The sequence below is a fragment of the Lissotriton helveticus genome, chromosome 1_1 (genome assembly GCF_964261635.1).
Source record: "Lissotriton helveticus chromosome 1_1, aLisHel1.1, whole genome shotgun sequence".
Lineage (NCBI taxonomy): Eukaryota > Metazoa > Chordata > Amphibia > Caudata > Salamandridae > Lissotriton > Lissotriton helveticus.
This window is the reverse complement of record NC_136057.1, coordinates 1884253757-1884272547: the sequence shown is the minus strand read 5'-3', so window position 1 is coordinate 1884272547 and position 18791 is coordinate 1884253757. Positions and strand designations below refer to the sequence as shown.

The window sequence follows — 18791 nt, the reverse complement described above, 5'->3', positions numbered from 1 at the left end:
AAGCCAAGAAAGCGGAGATAAAATTATCTCCCTATTACCAAGCTGTCGCTAACACCAGTTAGTGACAGCTAATAGGAGATAGCGACCATCTTGGGCCCCGCTTTGCATGTGAGTGATATTTATCACTAATGACATGCAAAGTGGGCGTGCCAAGATGTTAGCGACTGGAAACAGTCGCTAACATCGCTATCTCCTATTACCAACTTTTGGAGATATTCGCGCTAAGCGCGAATATCTCCAAAAGCTAACACCTGCCCTGAGCAGTTCTTCACCATGTTATCCAATGGGAGGTGGATAACATGGCTAAGAGCATTTGCTCGATAATGCATGAATATCGCTGACTTTTCAGCGATATTCATGCATTGCGGCCGTTTTTTATCGCATTTGCGATAAACCTTGCTAATAGCAAGGTTTATCTGCGATAAAAATCGCCGATGTGCGACGATAATTTTTGTCTCTAAACAAGTTAGAGACAAAAATTATCGCTAGTTGTTGGTAATATGCCCCTGCGTGTTTTATGCAACTCTACATATTGAACATGGTCCAGTAACCTGTATGAAGTAGGCCACTAGAAGATAAAGCTTTTAAGAACATGACGAGATTAAAGCCAGATCTGGAACCCCGCCTCAGAAGAAAGGGATGGTGTCAGCAGAGGAATCAAGTATCTGCGATTACAACAGATCTATATTAGCCAAAGCACAGGCAAAAAAGGTATTTTGAAGAAGAAACCGGAAATGAACAGAATAGTAATGTGGGATGTTTTAAATTTGTGAAATTGACGTTTGCTACTATAGCACCCTTTTAATAAACAACTCCATGAATTTCGCAAAGTTAAAAAAATATCGTGCGTGAAAATGCACTAAAATGTATTATTTCCAAGACTGGAAACACACAAAACATACATTTTGCGAAAGAGGTTGCTGGGGAATTAGTTTTGTGATAAAGTAAGCCTGCAGGTGACGTTTCAGAAAGTCACACACTTTGAATTTTGTCAGATTCGCACAACTTCACCAATGAAATTATAATTTGGCACACCCCACAATAATAATACAGTATCGATAATGATCAATGAATCACATGAAGATGACGATAGAGGGGCACAAATACTCTCTTCTATATGAGTGTACAGCAGAAATATTTTTCCTATAGACTAGAAAAAAAAGAAAATACTTTGAAAATTGTGGAATACGAACATTAATGTTAACCAATATCACTGCAGAGTTTCCCAAGAAAAGCATAGCTTGTTTCACTGTGGTGCTTTAAAGCTTGTTAGGTCTAGCCTGGGCAGCACATGCACTGCTCTGCGAGGCATGCTGTATTGAGGTAGGGACTTAAAGCTCCGCCCACATTTTCTATTGGCTTTTGTCATTGTCCACTGTAAACTGTGGCTGTTCATTGGTCGATAGGCTTAGTAGTCCCTCCTTAGTACTGCCTTGTCTCATTTTGTAATCTCCAATGGCGGCACCCCCTGTTTCGTGTGTTGTTACTCAGTAGGCTTTAATTACAGCCTCCAAGCACTATTTTCTCAAATAGCTTTGCCCTGCTAACTGTTGCAGGCAGGACATGCTCTCTCCTAACGCGTTTTATTTAATTTCATAGCACGGAGGGTGGCATTTACAAATGCGAAAGTTCTCACATTTGTGCGAGTTTAAGCTATTGGCATTGTAAATGACAATGCCTTTTATTTATCTGTTTTAACAACAACACATAAATAAAAGGCATTGTCATTTACAATGCCAATAGCTCAAACTCTCGTAAATGCGAGACCTATTGCATTGCAAATGCTTGTTATCTAGGGGTTTCTTCAGAATGGACTGACCACGAGGCTCAGGGGACGTGATTAAAAGGCTTGTGGATAATAAAGTTAAATAATATTTCTGCGAATTATGGTGGTCAGACAAGGGAATTCACAAGCTGAATGGGAGATGCCCTTTCCAATTTATGTTATAGTGCTAGGAGAGGCTGGAGTGGAAGCTCCCACTTTAGCTCATTGGTGACATTTATCATATTAGTAGTGATATAATTTGGTCATATTAGACGGCAGGTTAAATTGTGTAACTGTTCTTGGAGCTCAGTTCAATGCTTTTATCAATCAACCTAAAGACAGTCGAGATAGCACCGTCTTTAGATCGGGTCTGAGGTACTTTGGCTTCTGGAGCTACAGGGAAGAGCCAAGAAAATAACAGGTGTATTAGAACTGGAATGTAGCATGTGCAAGCTGCCATCTTGGTGTTGGGAAGTCACATCTGCCATCTTGGTCAAGCTGTCCCTCATCGTACACCCATCAATGTATAAGATCCTATCTGCCCTTTGGGGCACAAGAATTATAAAGCAACAATAAATAGGGCTGATGACCTTTAACAGAGAGCAAAAGCTGCACCTTGTGTGGAAGAAACAAAATACATGTAATTTGATATACAGAGCTTATTGTTGAAGGTTCATCAAAGAAGAATTGCACACATCTTTGTTCCTTTCATAAATATCTAGCTTAATGTTGAACATCCAATATTAAGAGTTAGCACATTTGAATCAGACTATCTGTGGTATGAACTGTTCATAATGTACAGACATAAATGAATCCTGAGCATGTCTTGTTTTTCAGTGGCACACATGGTTCTTTTGAGCAAGTCTGTTCAGTTTCACGTGCCTTCAGCATTAAATACTTCATTCAATGGGAATGCATGGCTCATGGGAAAAACTAATCTACACCTTGGAAATTTCCATCTACTAAGGTGTAGGGTCAGCCTCATCAAGCGGAATCTCCAACAGGAAAGTTAGCTTTAGGGATAAAATGCCCAGTTTAGCTTCGGAGCCGACTGTGACATTCATTGTGTCTCCCTTATAGAATGTTTGAAGGGTCAACAAATTCATCACTGTGTTGGTCATCTGCTCCTCGAGGATGAGTTCTGGCTTTTCACCTTTTCTGTTCCTGTAGGCCTTGATGTCTGTCTTGTCACCCTCGCTCTCAAGACTTCCACGTACACATATAAGGTAGCAGCCATCTTTGGTGATGTTGACCGAGTGGTTCTCTATGTTGTTTTTGCCAAAGCGCCAGATCAGTTTGCGGGGCTCACCAGGCTCTCCTAAAATAGAAGACAATGAAGAGATTGACACTTTTCACAATCAACCCGAGCTTACCATAGGCATCTTTGTATGAGTGCAATAGCATGAGAATATCTTAAAACATTTGTCTGAAACGAAGCACTTTTTTTTACCCTTTATTACGCTGACAACAGAGATCAATCCACCAACTGCAGTGGAGTATACTTTCTATAATTGAACTAAGTCCTAGTTAGCAAGCTAACCACAAAATGCCTACCAATAGTATATTCTAATAAAAGGATTCTCAACTCTGGCAACCCTTCTCTAAAAGCACTAACCGTTGACAAAAATCTACACCCTTCAGTGTTAGCAATTATATTAACAGAAACAACAGGACAACAAGACCAAGGTTTAGCACAACCGAAACACTAGTCCAAATGAAATTAAGAATGGTGCAGCACACTTCCTGCGCCCGTTGTCCTTGGGCACAAAAAACAACCAAATATAAAACAGAATGGAAGGCGCACTCAAAGGAATTAGGCTGGAACTTGTGATCTTGAGTTTTCTTTTTCTTCATTTAGGTAATTTTACCAAAAAGGACATACACAGCCAACGCGTTTCGTTACGTGTTGTAACTTCGTCAGGGCTAGGTCAATGATGTTCGTTTGGAACCGTAAATGACCAGCGAAGTATAAGTAATTTCAGGTATGAAGCAGGTACCGAGGCCAATGACAGAAAATCTAAGTCATAAACCGGGTAAGGCTGCTATAAATTGACTGGTTCCAAGAAAGGTAGGCTCAGAAAAGCCGCCGTTGTTAAGAGTTGATAACGAAGAATACAAAGATCTTGTCACTACGAAATAATTAATGAAAAACTTTTATCCTGGATGTCACACAGCGACGTGTATAATACTCTCAAGTAGTTTATGTAAAGCGTGCTCCTGGACCGCGTCACAAATAAGGACAACGACCCTCTGGACACAATAATCCCCCCAAATATGGCAAAACAGGCTCCCGGCAAGGTAGCTCGGGTTCGAAGGAGCATGTTAGCAATTATGATGATGTCCTATGAATAAGCCTTTGAGATATTTCTGTGACTGGCGCAAGTCCGCTATGGATAACTTTCATGAGGCCCTTATATGAGTCTTTTGAACCACTGCGGAGCTATGCTCCAATGTTCTACTGGCCACCCTGAAACTAGTGAGCCATTTAGACTAAGTAAAACTATTGCAGTGATATATTTGGACTTAACTGAGGCTAGTCAGCAGAGCCATTAGGATTAACCTAAAGGTATTGTAAAATGAAGGTAATCTACTGATCTAATTCAATTATTCTGAAACTACGGTGTGGACTAATTGAACAAATTTACACATATACCGCTGGCACATTTAGAATAATCTATACCTCTGTCACGGAGCCATTTGCACTACTACTTGTGATAAGTCCACAGCCAAAATACTTAAGCTGCTCAAATTAAAATCCACTCTTTTCTACCGCTGTACCACAATGGAAACCCACACTCCAATAACTGACAAACAAATATATTCGATTATCATTAAATCGGAGTAAAAGCGCCATTGAGATAATCATAAGCACTAACCTCTAAGCCAGTACATCATCCAGAAACCTACAACTGATACATTGTAAAGTAGATCTATGAAAGGGTGCAACAAGGACAGAGCAACAGCCCTGCTGTAAACCAAAGGATACCCTCTAGCCCTGTTTTTGAGACAGTTGGACACAATTCAAAACTCCCACTAAACTGTCAGTCCTGTGACCCTGCAACTGAGTTTCTTGATAATAGTGGTCAAATAATATTTCATAAATGTTTTTAGTCAATCAAAATGACATGTTTATCATCATAAGATACAAAAACGTACACCTATTAAAGCACATCAAAACTAAGGACCTCATGCATGAGGGTATGCGTCACTTTTACGCCGCCGGTTCGTCACTTTTTGTGACGCACCAGTGGTGTAAAAAATGCGCCTTGTTGCGTCATATTTACAAAGTGATGCATCTAGGTAGATGCGTCACTTTGTAAACCCCTGCGCCACATTATACCTGCGCCAGGTATAATGTATGCAAGGGGGGCGTATTGACGCAAGAAAGGGTCGTAGAAGTGACACAGTGAAATCTATGTGATTTCACTGCGCCACTTCTAGGACACAAATGCATCAATTTCTTACGCCTGCCTCACAGCAGGCGTAAGACTGACGCAGGCCCTTTCACAAGGGGCTTGCCCCATGTGAAAGGATACATTGCTGGCGTTGCGTCACTTTTGTGACACACTCCAGCAATGCGCCACTTTTGCGCCATACAGATACGTCAGAAATACTGACGTATCTGTAACTCCTTGCGCAATGATGCGTCATACTGTAAATATGACGCATCATTGGTGTTGCAAGGAGGGCGCAGTGAAAAGTGACGCATCGCTGTTTTCACGCAGCGATGCGTCACTTTTCATGAATGAGGCTCCAAATAAGTAACTGCTTAAATAGCACAAATGGCGCACTGCTGTTCACAGAAGACCAACAAGGGGTCAATCATTGTGTGGGGGTTTGGTATAAAGTGTTTTTTTTTAAGAATATACATTGGAAGCGTGAGAAACAGTAGATTAGTGCAAAATAAGTGCACTGAAGGTATAGCACATCGAAGATATTTAAATGGTGCACCTTCCTGCACAAAAACAATCCTGCATGCAATGCAGGCACCCTTGCACAGGTGCAAGGGTTCCAGCGCTGGCGCTAGGCTGCCGAAAAGGAGCCTGCACAGGGGGAAATGACTGGAATGCTTAGTACGGCATAGATATGCCGCATTCCTGTTCATTCACTTTGACTCGGTGCAGTCCAGCACTGTGGCTTGCTGTGCTTCCCTGCACCAAATCCACATAAATATGCCACGATGAGGTTGGAAACCCAGAATACGTCACACACAATCTTTTACACTCATTCTGAGGACCCTCACAATTAAGTGCAAATTTAATTACATTGCGTTTTCTCCAAAAATCTGATGTCCTCTTCGATGGTTCCATGCCTCCCCCAAATTTTTTTTTAACCTTTCTCAATTCCTGAAGCCCTGGAAAAAGACACACTGCATGGGATACATGTATGCAATCGTGTGAGGCAACCAAACAAATATCAAGCAAAGTCACAAAATAGGTCAGTACAAACGACACAGGTTCAATCTTCTGCTTGCATGTTTTTCTTTATTCAAGCTTTTCTTTTTTCTTTTCTTCACACATAAATAGACAAACGCAGCCAACGCGTTTACCAGCACTAGGCACCTTCAGGGCCTAAAAAGAGTATATTGGAAAAGTTCATCAATTCTGGTCCACACCGTCACGCAGCAATTCAATATTTCAAAAATACCCGAAAATACAGTGTACATTTCCTATATTCCATCTCACATCAAATCGCGTCAAAGTACGCCACACCTATCCGAAGGTCGTTTACTATGCTGAACACGGCTTGACTATTCCACTCATCTGATACTTGGGAGGTATGTTGCTTCAGGATTCACATTGTGGGTTCAGCAAAGAAAAAGATTGACATACGTTAATTTGCGAGCAGCGTCATTTTGATTGCCACTAAGGTGTACATTGAAAATACGTTTGGACTTATTTTTTAATCATTGAATTGCTGTGTGTGACAGTGTGGACCACAATGCTGTACGACTAATGGTGGCTAGGCATTTGAGGTGGGCAATCAGTGTGGCCGAAAATTACTGTGATTACATTGGGTAGTGCTGCATATGTTTCACTTGCTGCCAGAATCTTCTCACACACTGCATTGGTCAGGGTTTGCCCACCCACATTGCAAAAACATTAAACAATTTCTTCCTTCTTCAAATTTTTGTCATGCCCCTGTAAGGTCATGCCTAGTTAAACAGCAGAACCAAAAAATCCCAAAACCATACAGTATTCGAACAGACATTAGTATTGTGAGGTAGCCCAGTAAATTTAATTCATGGTATCTTGCAAACATTGTTTTACCGCCTTAGACCTTCCTACAGAGCTTAAGGTCACCTGAGAAACTAAATAGTTCCTTTGAATTCTTAATACAGTTTTTTCACCCATTTACAACCATTGCAGTCTATTTTCTTTAGTGGTCCTTTATGTATAGATTAGAACTTCCTTTTTGTAGATTCGCTGTACAACCACGGTAGGCTGGTAGTGTGTTCACAGCTAAGTATTATAGACACATATAGTAATCAATTGGAAAGGCAATCTCATTGTTATTTAATGTTACTTAACAGTCTTATGCAGCACTGCTACACATGGTGGTATTAGCAGTGCCTAATTTGATAAACACATAAGTGCCAGGGCCCAACGTTTTGCACACAAGTCAAAGGCTGAAGTTATTGAATGTCAGTATGCCAAATACCAAGGCTGTTCAATCTTCATTCCACCTCTTGCCTCTTTAACCCACCACCAGACAATACCTGCCCACTTATCTCACTTGTGCAAGTTCCTACTTTCTTCATTTGTCATGGTTTTTCCCATCTTTCTCTTCTTCCTTCTTTCTGCCTTGCATAGTTTTTACAGTCTTGGTCTAGGTCTGATGAGCAACAATCAGTGCCAGTCTAAAAAAATGAGTGCTGGTGGCCCCACCTTCAAATACCGGGGCAAATGAAACACTGGAGGGCCGATTACGATGCAGCTCATTAAGGCTCCAACCTACGGTCAGAGCCTTTACTTCCGCATCGTAATGGGCCGCTCAGCTTCCTTTCCGACCACCTCATTACGATGGAGGTGGTCGTAAAGGAAACTGACCAGTCATTCCAGCTGGCTTCCGACAGACTCAGAGAGTCCGTCCGCCAGTCAGAAGCTGGGTAGGAATCTCGAGGGTGGTCCTTTCCACCCTTGAGAGTACGCTGACAGTTTCTGACATGGTTTCCATGCCGGCCTGTATGACATGGAAACCATGTCGGAAAGCGTGTTTGGGGGCCTCCAGCAGGGTATCCTTGGGTACATGGCCTCCGGTTCGAGGCCGATTGGACTCCTATGGTGCCCCCGTCGATCCCTGCACCTTGTGGCAGGCACCTTGTGGTGCCTGCCACAGGGTGCAGGGATGAACCGCACCTCCCATTTCACTATGGGATCATGCATTGCAGCCGATTTATGGCCGTACTGCATCTTCCCGTAGTGAAATATAGGAATGCGGCGGAACAGTGTTTGGTTGCATCCTAATGGGACGAGGGGGACCGGCGACCGGGTGTCGGTCGGTCGGTCGGTCCCATGACCGAGTCGGTGTCGGGTGGAAGCGATTCTGCCCAACATCGTATTGACCCCCTGGGTGTTACAGCACGATACATCATAATAACAGGGTAAATGGAGGCAATAAGAGAATGTTTAGGAGGAGTAAGAGGTGAAGCGTGAAGGAGGAGAGCGATGGAAGGCAAAGGATATAAATTGATCGGACAGATTAGCCTGCCAACAGAGTTGTATAGTAGAGTTTAGTTAAAGTACTGATTGGACAAATGGGTGTTTAATCTCTTTCTGAGGCACAAGCGGAAAGATTGGGTTCCTAGTTGTTTGGGTAACAAATTAATTTTTTTATTTATCACTCCAATACTGAGTACAGTTAAATACATCCAAATTCTAAACAAAGCAGAGCTTGAAATGTAGAACTGTGGTGGGCATGGCTTGGAAGCTCAGGATGGCAAGCACAGTTTAGTGAGGGCTGTGGTGTACAGGACCTTCAGAATGTAGTGGCATTAGGATGACTTGTGACTGCACAAAATAGAATAAGATAATAAGGCAACTTGTGCCACCAGTTTCCTTGAAAAAAAGTTTATTTTCTAGCCTGTTAACTGACATGTAAAAAGAAACAGGATGTGTTTGTTTTAGTAAGTGTGGGCGCTTTACTCCAGTCGGCTTTTCAATATGTTATGACAGATTTATTGAAGAGTGAGCATGTTTATCTATTCTACAGAAATGTGAAATACTTCTTTAAAAAATCCACAAATTTATTTTTTTGAGTGTGTCATGCCTGTCATATTTTGGAAGAAGTGCTGAGGTAATTTACCAGCTTTTTATGCTCTCACTTTATCTCTACTGCTGTCAAAGGCTTCTTTCACACAGATTTAACTTTACAGCAGGACAAAGATAATAATGATTTAAAATAATACTGCTCTGCCTTTCAATTCAATGCATCTTCTAACTAAGCAAATCTTTTGAAAGCCTTTCTGCAATCATTGTAACGCTCTTGTCTTGCTGCTGAAGGAGGTTTTTATTAACAACAACCAATGTTCCCTCTAATTTTCTTCCTCTGTGTGCCGCAGAGTAAGGTCTCTGTGTGCTGCAGCCCAGGCTATGTGCGCCAAGAACCCGACTGCACATGTGGGCCAGGGCTTTAAGTGGGATGAAAAAAGTAGGGGGTCTTTCAAAGGGGCATGACCGATGCAATTGGCTTAAAACCAATTAAGCTAAAAATCTGTGCTTATCATAGTGTGCCACCCGACTGATATTTTGCTTCTTCTGTCATTGCATCCAGATATATAATACAAGTAACACTACACCTACAAGAAGCCAGGACTATTGGCTTTGTCAATGGTTGTTTGTTGCATAAAGTTGCATAAAGTTGCATATAATATTGAAAATGCTTCCGCTCTTGTGGTAGTGGTTGTGGCTTAATGCTGGAGCTGCCGACTTAGGAGATGGGTTTTGAGTCTCAGTCTTGGGTCAGATTAACATCCTGTGATTCTCTGAAAATCAATGAATCTCTCCATGCATATAAACAAATAAATAAATCACGTAAATTGCTCCAATACTTTTGGGATGAGTTTGCACTATATAAAACGTTCTTATTTTTTTTCTAAATGCGGGGCTGGTGGTTTGCCTTTGAAAGAATTTATGTTAACTCAAGCCCATTAATGACGCTGTGATCAGGGGAGCAACTACAAACGAACTTTGAGGGAGGCTAACACTCCCAGCCAGGGCTAGCCCTAGCACTGGTCGCACACTGTGCAACACTCTTTTTTGGAGCCCCCTCCCCCATTTCCTCCTTCTCCATGAGTTCCCTCACTACCACTGACCAACAATGCACCTCATCTCTCTATAGCACCTTTCTGACAAACATTTTTGTTTTATCTACAATCTTTTTATTGAAATATTTCAAAACATATCATATACATAGTGCCATTCCAGCCCCTTCATTCTCTTCACAAAATGGTAGGCTATAAGGTGGTTCAGTTGCTTCCTTTCAGAGAAGAGAAATACAAATAACTTCAAGAGAGACAGCACAATAGCACTATTAATCTTTCTCATGCAATAGTCAGTGAACATTAAAATCCCTCTTAACTTCCTGCTCCACCCCATAGCCCCCATCTTAAGGGTGCACTGAAGTTCACCGAAGTGCATTTGAACATAAGGAATGCCTGAACATTAAATGTTTTAATATTGCTGCTCATAGTTTACTCACACTCAGTTCTGTGATCTGCAGTGTACACGTTCTTTGTAGCAGGCACCTTAACCCTCCGCACTGGAGTGCCCATGTGAGTGCAAGGTAAGCGATGCGACAGTGTAAGAGTAGGGTAAGAGGAGTGACTGCAGTGTGAGTGAGGTGATCATATGAATTTGGGTGCGGATGTAAGTGAAGAGTGGGACGAATTAATGCATGGTTAGTGATGGGCTTGTTTGAGTGAGATTGCAGATTGAACAGTGAGGGGGACAGGTGAGTGAAGTATCACAAGTGCAGGGTGAGTAGTGTGCTTGTGTGACTGCAGGGTGAGGTACAGGGTGAACCGCACAAGTGTATTGTGAGTGCAGAGTGATCACTGTGTGTGCAGGGTGAGCGTGTGAATGATGTGAGTGCTTGTGATCAGTGTGAATGTCTTGTGATCACTGTGAGTGCAGGATGAGCAGGAAAGTGAAGGGCAAGAATGAGGAGTGAGTTGTCTGAATGCAGGGTGCATTCCCTGACACTTGAAGTAACTCAGCTTGTCATCGACAGCGGCAATGGTTTCAGATATAAGTTAAACTATTGCTAGTATAGCATTAATCAGAGATCGAGGGTGGAGGAAATAAATAATGTGCTGATCCTGCAACAAACTACCAATCTTATAATTAGGGTTGCCAGCTTTTTATTTTGATGTCTCAGACCGTACAAAAAAAGGCAGTCACCTAAAGCCATATTTTCAGCACATCGAACAGCAAATATAAATAGAAAGCACTTTTAATTATGTTCTAGGGCTGCCTGAATGATCCATGACTGATGATTAAAGGGAACAAAGACAGAAACGTCACATTACAAATGAATACATACTTTTTTATTTATAACCCTATTTAGTGTCATGGTGAGGTCTTTGCAGGCTCTTTAAACAACACGACTGGCATTTTTCTTTTGACAACCCTACTTAATATTCCTTTTCATTGAATGCATTCTCACACTATGGCAGTAAATGTAAAATACAAATGTAAGGAATAGGCAAAGTGGGGGCCCAGTGGGTACTGGAACCATAAAAAAACTAAGCCTCTATAACCACTTTGTAAAGGTATATAAATATGCAAATGGTCTTTAAAGACCTGTGAAAAACTCAGGCGTGCCAGAGTAAAGACTACAGACACCGTCCAGCTCGAGCTGCAGCAGCCCAGGCTGAGACACACGACTGGGTGGGGCTGAAGCCCTTTTATAACTATGGGCATTGCAGCAAGTTTAAAAGCACAAAGTGTGCTTTCAGGATCCAGGATCATCTGAAAGCACATGTTGTGCTTTTAAACTTGCTGCATTTCTTTTCTTAATGCAGCACAGCTGCAGGGCTGACTGTGGGCCTTTTGAGAGTAGTCATGTTAATCACAGTGTCCGTCATAGGCTGCATTCAACATAAATACTTTCAAAAGGTAAACAATCAGCCCCACAGCTGCGCTCTATTTAGAAAAGAAATGCATCATGTTTAAAAGCACAAACGCGTGCTTTCAGATGATTTTGAAAACACACCTCGTGTTTGTGGACTTGCTTCATTTCTTGTTTGCCTTTTGAAAGTATTTATGTTAAATGCAGCCCTTGACGGGTGATGTGATTAACATTAAATACTTTCAAAAGGCCCACAATCAGCCCGCAGCAGTACTCTAGTTAGAAAAGAAAGGCAGCAAGTCTACCTTTTGACGCAAAAATGCTCTCCAGGGATGTGTCCCGAATGTGTGATTCACACACAGCACTGCGCATTCGGGAGGACAGAGGTGTGCGTGCGTGCACCTTACAGGGAACAGTGACAGCAACACACTGAAACATTTCTGAAAGGTACAATAACATTTCTGAATGCAGCATATTTTGGCTAAGGCCATTTGATTAATGGGGAAAAAATTGTTGCAGCTTGCTTTGTTTTATTTCTCTTTCCAAAGCTAAAGACCTAGCACTTTTGTTTAGCTTATTTATAAAAAAAAAAATACTCTCTGCCTATTTTTTATGAAACTTCAGCAATGATGTGCTTTTACTTCAGTGTCTGACTTGACATGCACTCTCTTAAAGACGCCAGTTTAATTTTTGTGCTAGCGTGTGGAGTTATTTGCTCCTTCACCTACCTGGCAACAATTTGAGGAATATTTGTGCCTACCTTGCTGCAGTTTTATTTCTGGATTGAGAAGTCATTGGTGGTCCTAAATGTTGCTAGATACCACCCCTTCATAACATTGATCCTGTTTCTTCTATTGGCATTAGTTGCCAAGTCCAGATTGAGAGCCCTTACTTAGAATCATTTTGACACCGCTATTAACCTGTTATTACTTGAGCAGTTTGGCACATGCTGTTCTTTCCTGTGACCTTTTGGAGAGATCTCAAAGAAAGATGCCTGCCACAAAACCTACTTCTTTTTCCTTTAAATCTCCATCCCTTATCAAGACTAAAAAGTATCAGAAGGATCTTTATAACATACCTTTTGGGGCCAACATGGAAGAGGAGGTAATTTTCACAAATGTGCTCTGATTCTCCTCAAGTTTCAGGGGAAGATTCTAAAAAGCCTAATGCCTCTACCTCTATTAAAAGGCCCAAAAAGGATGTGGACTCTCCCTTCAAATCACTCCCCCCTTGACCTTCAATGATCTCATGGAAGAGATTAGAGCCCTGAAACATTTTGCAGTTCAAACCAATGGAGCTCTTCAAAGAATTCAGGTAAAATGGTCTTTTCACGATAAGAGAATATCTGTTATTGAACAGAGAGTGAGTGATATTAAAGATTCCATGCCGGAAGTTTCCCATATGGTCAAGGAAATTGAACAATATTTAAAAGAAAACTGGTGAAACAGAAACATGACAAATGATCTTTGCCTGTATGGCATACCAGAGGGATCTGAAGGTTCCAACATGATCTCATTCTTACAAAATAATATTCCCTCATTTGTTCACCTAATAGCTCGTGGTCCAATGAACATCCAAAGGGCTCATTGCTTAGTCCCTTAGGTATGTTGTTCGTCTAGCCCATGGACTAGGGGCCTCATCATTCTCTTCCTGCAGTACACAGTATTGATGGATGTTTTTTCAGCAGGTAAAGAAATCAGAGAATTGTACTGCTCAGGGAACAAAGTATTTTTTCTCAAAATGTCTCCAAAGCTACAGCACTTAGGAGGAACCAACTTCTTGTATATTGCCGACAACTGAAATCCATGAATACTAGAAATGGTTTGGTGCATCCCTGTTTTTTTAATTTAAGGTCACGTACAAAGATAATACTTTAACTTTTGATCACAATGGCAACCTCAGAGATTTTATCAGACAGCACAGACCTGAAGATATGGAAGTGAATTCTTCTATTACTTCATGATTTTGTTGTTCTGCTTAACCACTTGGATGCTAATGACAAGGGTAACTCGTCATGGAGTGCCCATTCATTTCAATGGAAATTACATTGAAGTGGAGCAAGAAGCTTAGCATCCAAGTGAAATGTTTAATTGCATCTTTGGAGGTATCTTTGGGTTTTTTTATATTTCAGACTGGATATTTGTATATTTTCCACCTCCACTTGTTGTTTGTTTCCTGGTTCCGACTTGACCTATCCTTATGTAATTACTGGAAAGTTCAGAGACTTTTGGAAAATTGTCATTATATTATTTTTCAAAGGTTCTACTGTGCTCTATTGAGCCATTTGTTAATCCAGGCATTAAGCCTTTTGTATGTAATGGATGTGAGAGGAAGGTTGTATTATATGCAGACGATTTGATGGTTTATCCCTCAGATTTGGCAGGATCATGCCCCATTATGCAGCAGAAAATGGAGAGATTCAGTGAGGTTTTTGGCGATCTGGTGAATGTGCTAGAAAATGAAATTATGGCTTGAAACATCCTGTGTGATAGTTCTCTATTAAAGAGAGGGATATGGTATCTTGGTGTTTTAGTAGTGCAAAAGTTGGACTGGATGGAAGTCAACTTCAGTAAAGCTATGATGGAGGCAAACAAATTGTTAAAAACATGGATGAGTCTCCCGTTGACAGTTATAGAGTGATCCTTTATTTTATAGATGTTGGTAATACCCAAGTTTACCTTCCTTTTTAATGAAATCCATTATCATTTGAAAAGGAGTGGTTTAGGAAGTTGCAGTGGGGAACTGTATAGTTTTATTTTGGCCTCTGGAGGTATCAGTATTTCATGGAAATACCTGCGCAGGAGAACGGCGAATGGAGGTATAGCAGCCCGATCTTCCAAATTTGCTTTTGGCGCTTCTAACCGAAGAATGTTAGAAGGTTGTTACTGGGTGTGGATCACTCACAGATAGGCCTCATGCACTGAGCAAAGTTAAAAATGCTGCAACTGGGCAATACGCATTTTCTTGACAAGTTTGATGATGCTTTACAAAGGTTCGATCAAAAACTTTGAGCACAGTAATTAGGCTTTGGGAACATATTAGACACGCTTTAGGGATATCATTGAGTTGGGTAACAATAAACATTTGTTATTCAGCGCCAAGATAATTTTGGGTGAATGTGCGCTTTACACATACACATGTTATATTATGTTATATCATATTATAGTGAGTTTGTCGCATTTGAAAATCACCTAGAAATCCGGAGTGTCTACAAGGCTGTTTAGCAAAGCCCCTTAGAGAGTCTGGTATAAATAGGTGGAGTAAAATTAGAAGGAAGTTTGCTATTCTGGGAAGATATCTCATAGATACCAGAGGATGGGTGTCCAGATTTAAATAATAATAATTGGTCAGTTGGGCACCTGGACTGGCCCAGTAAGGCAGAGATAAGGCTGATTTGGAATATTAACTACATGATGGTTCTCCCATAAAGAAGTAGGTGGCTAAATGGTATTGGTTGATACTGGAAGGCTTGGGTGGAGGTGTCACCTTGCCAGAGGAGATCTGGAGAAGGGACCTGCCAAACCAGAGCTAACAAACTTCTGGCAAGTATCAATGTCTACCTTGTATGAATCAGGGAAATCCAAACTTTTAAAGAAGAACCATCCGCTCAAAAAGTCTATAGAGGATGGGTAATCAAGCGGTGAAGTGAAGTCACAAATGTGGTACGGGGAAGGAGGATGATGTGCACATGTTTAAGCAATGTCCCAGTATTCAGCTCTTTTGGCAAGAAGTGGGTAAGGGGATCACTGAAATATTATCGACGGCCAAAATATCGAGTTGCCAAAATATCGTTGACTAATTATCGACTACAAAAATATCGAGTTTATATACTTATTTAACTAACTACAAAAATATCGAGTAAATAATATCGAGTCTATAAAATATCGACTTCAATAATATAGACAAACAATATATCGACTACAAATATATCGTTTGTAAGCTAAATAACCCTAACACTACAAAAATATCGACTTCCAATATATAGACTACTAAAATATCGTTTTTGTGATTTATCGACTTCGGATTATACACATTATATATGTAAAATGATACATAAATAGTCAAGTAAGTAAGTAAGTATTGTAAAGTATATATTAATTTTTTTAATGTATATTAATTGAAATTAATATAATTTAATTTAATTTAATTTAATTTATTTAATTTATATTTAATTTTATTTTATTTTTACCCTGTACCCCTGTACCCCAAAAACCCCAAACTGACCTGGCCTGAACCCTAAAAATACCCCTTTACCCAAAAACTAAAAACTGACCCTGAACCCTAAAAATACCCCTTTACCCAAAAACTAAAAACTGACCCTGAACCCTAAAAATACCCCTTTACCCAAAAACTAAAAACTGACCCTGAACCCTAAAAATACCCCTTTACCCAAAAACTGAAAACTGACCCTGAACCCTAAAAATACCCCTTTACCCAAAAACTAAAAACTGACCCTGAACCCTAAAAATACCCCTTTACCCAAAAACTAAAAACTGACCCTGAACCCTAAAAATACCCCTTTACCCAAAAACTGAAAACTGACCCTGAACCCTAAAAATACCCCTTTACCCAAAAACTAAAAACTGACCCTGAACCCTAAAAATACCCCTTTACCCAAAAACTCAAAACTGACCCTGAACCCTAAAAATACCCCTTTACCCAAAAACCCAAAACTGACCCTGAACCCTAAAAATACCCCTTAAAAAAACCCAAACATATTACATTTTAAACATAATTATATACTTACCAATACTTACATTGTAATGGTATGCGTTGTAAAGGTACCTACGTTGTAAAAACATGCGTTGTAAATACATGCGTTGTAATGGTTTTTGCGTTTATATTTATAAACATTTGTATTTTTTAAATTTTATACTACATTTATAGATTTTTACACTTTTTATTACATATTTTTAAATTACTCCCCACCCTTATCCCCTATTAACCCAACATCCCGCTCCTAAACATTAACATACATTTCTATATTTATATAAATATATATATTATTTTTTATATTTATTAATAATATTTTATTAACATTTTATCTATACTTTTTCGATATTTTTTACTATTACTACATATCGCTATTAATACTACTCGATATTTTGACTCGATATTTTTGTACTCGATATTTTTTTCACATTAAATAATACGATATTTTCTACTTCGATATTCTTTTTTTCGATATTTTCCTATACTCGATATTTTTGACTCGATATTTTTGTACTCGATATTTTTTTCACATTAAATAATACGATATTTTCTACTTCGATATTCTTTTTTTCGATATTTTCCTATACTCGATATTTTTGACTCGATATTTTGGCCTTTCGATATTTTGGAGTCGATATTATGACTAGTTACCGGGTAAGGTTATGTCTGAGATACTGGATAGAGAAATTAAGGTAAGCCTTGTATTGGTGATTTATGGTATCCTGGAGGAAAATGGGTCAATAATTACATCACCCAAGAAACAGAAATTGCTTCTACTTGTACTAATTTTGCTGGTGAAAAAGAAACTGTGTATAAAATGGGTATCTTCTATCCCGCAGGGGTTATAGAGTGGGCACAATCAGCACAATGTGTCTGTACGATCGATAGCAAATGCCCACCTTCGAGAAAGGCGGGATGGGGCTGCTCCTATAGCAGTGGTAGGAGAGGCAGAACTCAGTAAGGGCAAAATAGTAGAAGAGAGATATCTTGCTCAGGTTGAAGTGCGCCTGTTGGATCATGGAGATCAACGATCACTCCGGAGGGTAACCACCACTTGCGTGCGGGACAATGATGACATGCAAAATAAAAGACCAATTTTTTGCAGCAGGTTATCCTAGAATATGACTATAAACACATTCTTGGGATCTGGTATTGTAATTCTATGAGGGATACTCTGAAAATCAATACAAATGAAATAATTATTAAAGTCTGTCAGCTTACACAAAAATAGTCTCCTTTATTTTTTATCTTGGTGGGGTCTCATTGATACAATCAAGATGATGAATCTCCCAATTGTAAACCTTTTTCTTATGATGCTGCGGGTTAAAAAATATGATGTTTTTTGCTGCCTAAGAAATCATAGTTTCTACGTTTCTTTGGAATGGGAAGAAACCTAGATTTTCCCCAGTTAGTGTGAAAAATCTCAAAGTGTGTGGAGGTGTTACATTTCCAGATTTCTCCACGTATTACAGGGATTTTGGAATTAAGAAAATTCAGGATCATTTAATGGATGCATTTCTGTAACATTGGCAAGTTATGGTTCTAACGTCCTTTTTTCTCACAAAAATATTCTTTTTATGGCTAATCCACCCAAGCTTTGGTTGCCATCTACTGTATCACATTCTTGTTCCTTATTGAAACTGTTTATGGTTTCATCTTTGTCAAAATTTCTTCAGTCTGTTTGGTATAGTAATTTGATTAAAAAAATGGTAAAACCATATTGTAGAAAAAGTAGACAGTTACAAGTATTTTCACCATTTCACAATTATTAAAGGATAACTCTAGTGTTTGCTTTTCAGAACAATCTTCCACATACAATCTCTCAATGTTAGAAATGGGGTCTCTAGTTGGGAGAGGTATGCACCCAGTCAAAGTAAGGGCCACCACTCTAGTTAGGGTGAGTGTAGTACAAACCAAACGTTGCCCGTGCTCATCCTCTGATAGTTTGGCACAGAGCAGTCAGGCAAAACTAAAGAGGCAATGTGTAACGCATTTATGCACACACACACACACAGTGGCACAGTGAAAACACCACAAACATATTACACACCAGTTTAGTAGCATAGCCAATGTTTATCTGAGTAAAACAAGACCAGAATGACAATAATCCAACATACACAACTCAAGATATGAATTTTACAAGATTAAATCGAAATACGGTGCTTAGAAGTCAAAAGCTCCAACTGGGGCTGTCTGCTCATGCCTGACGAGGACAAATATAAACGTTCAGTGCGACCGCGAT

General features: G+C 39.9%; 1 protein-coding gene across 1 annotated transcript in view; it reads right to left on the bottom strand.

Moving 5' to 3' along the window:
• Positions 1-1789: 1789 nt before the first annotated feature.
• Positions 1790-18791, bottom strand: part of LOC144775420 (tumor necrosis factor ligand superfamily member 4-like) — a 158449-nt gene continuing 141447 nt past the window's right edge. Inside the window, exon 3 of the mRNA XM_078659227.1 lies at positions 1790-3083. Coding sequence (XP_078515353.1) covers positions 2728-3083 — 356 coding nt within the window. The 3' untranslated portion in view covers positions 1790-2727. The remainder of the gene's footprint in view (positions 3084-18791) is intronic.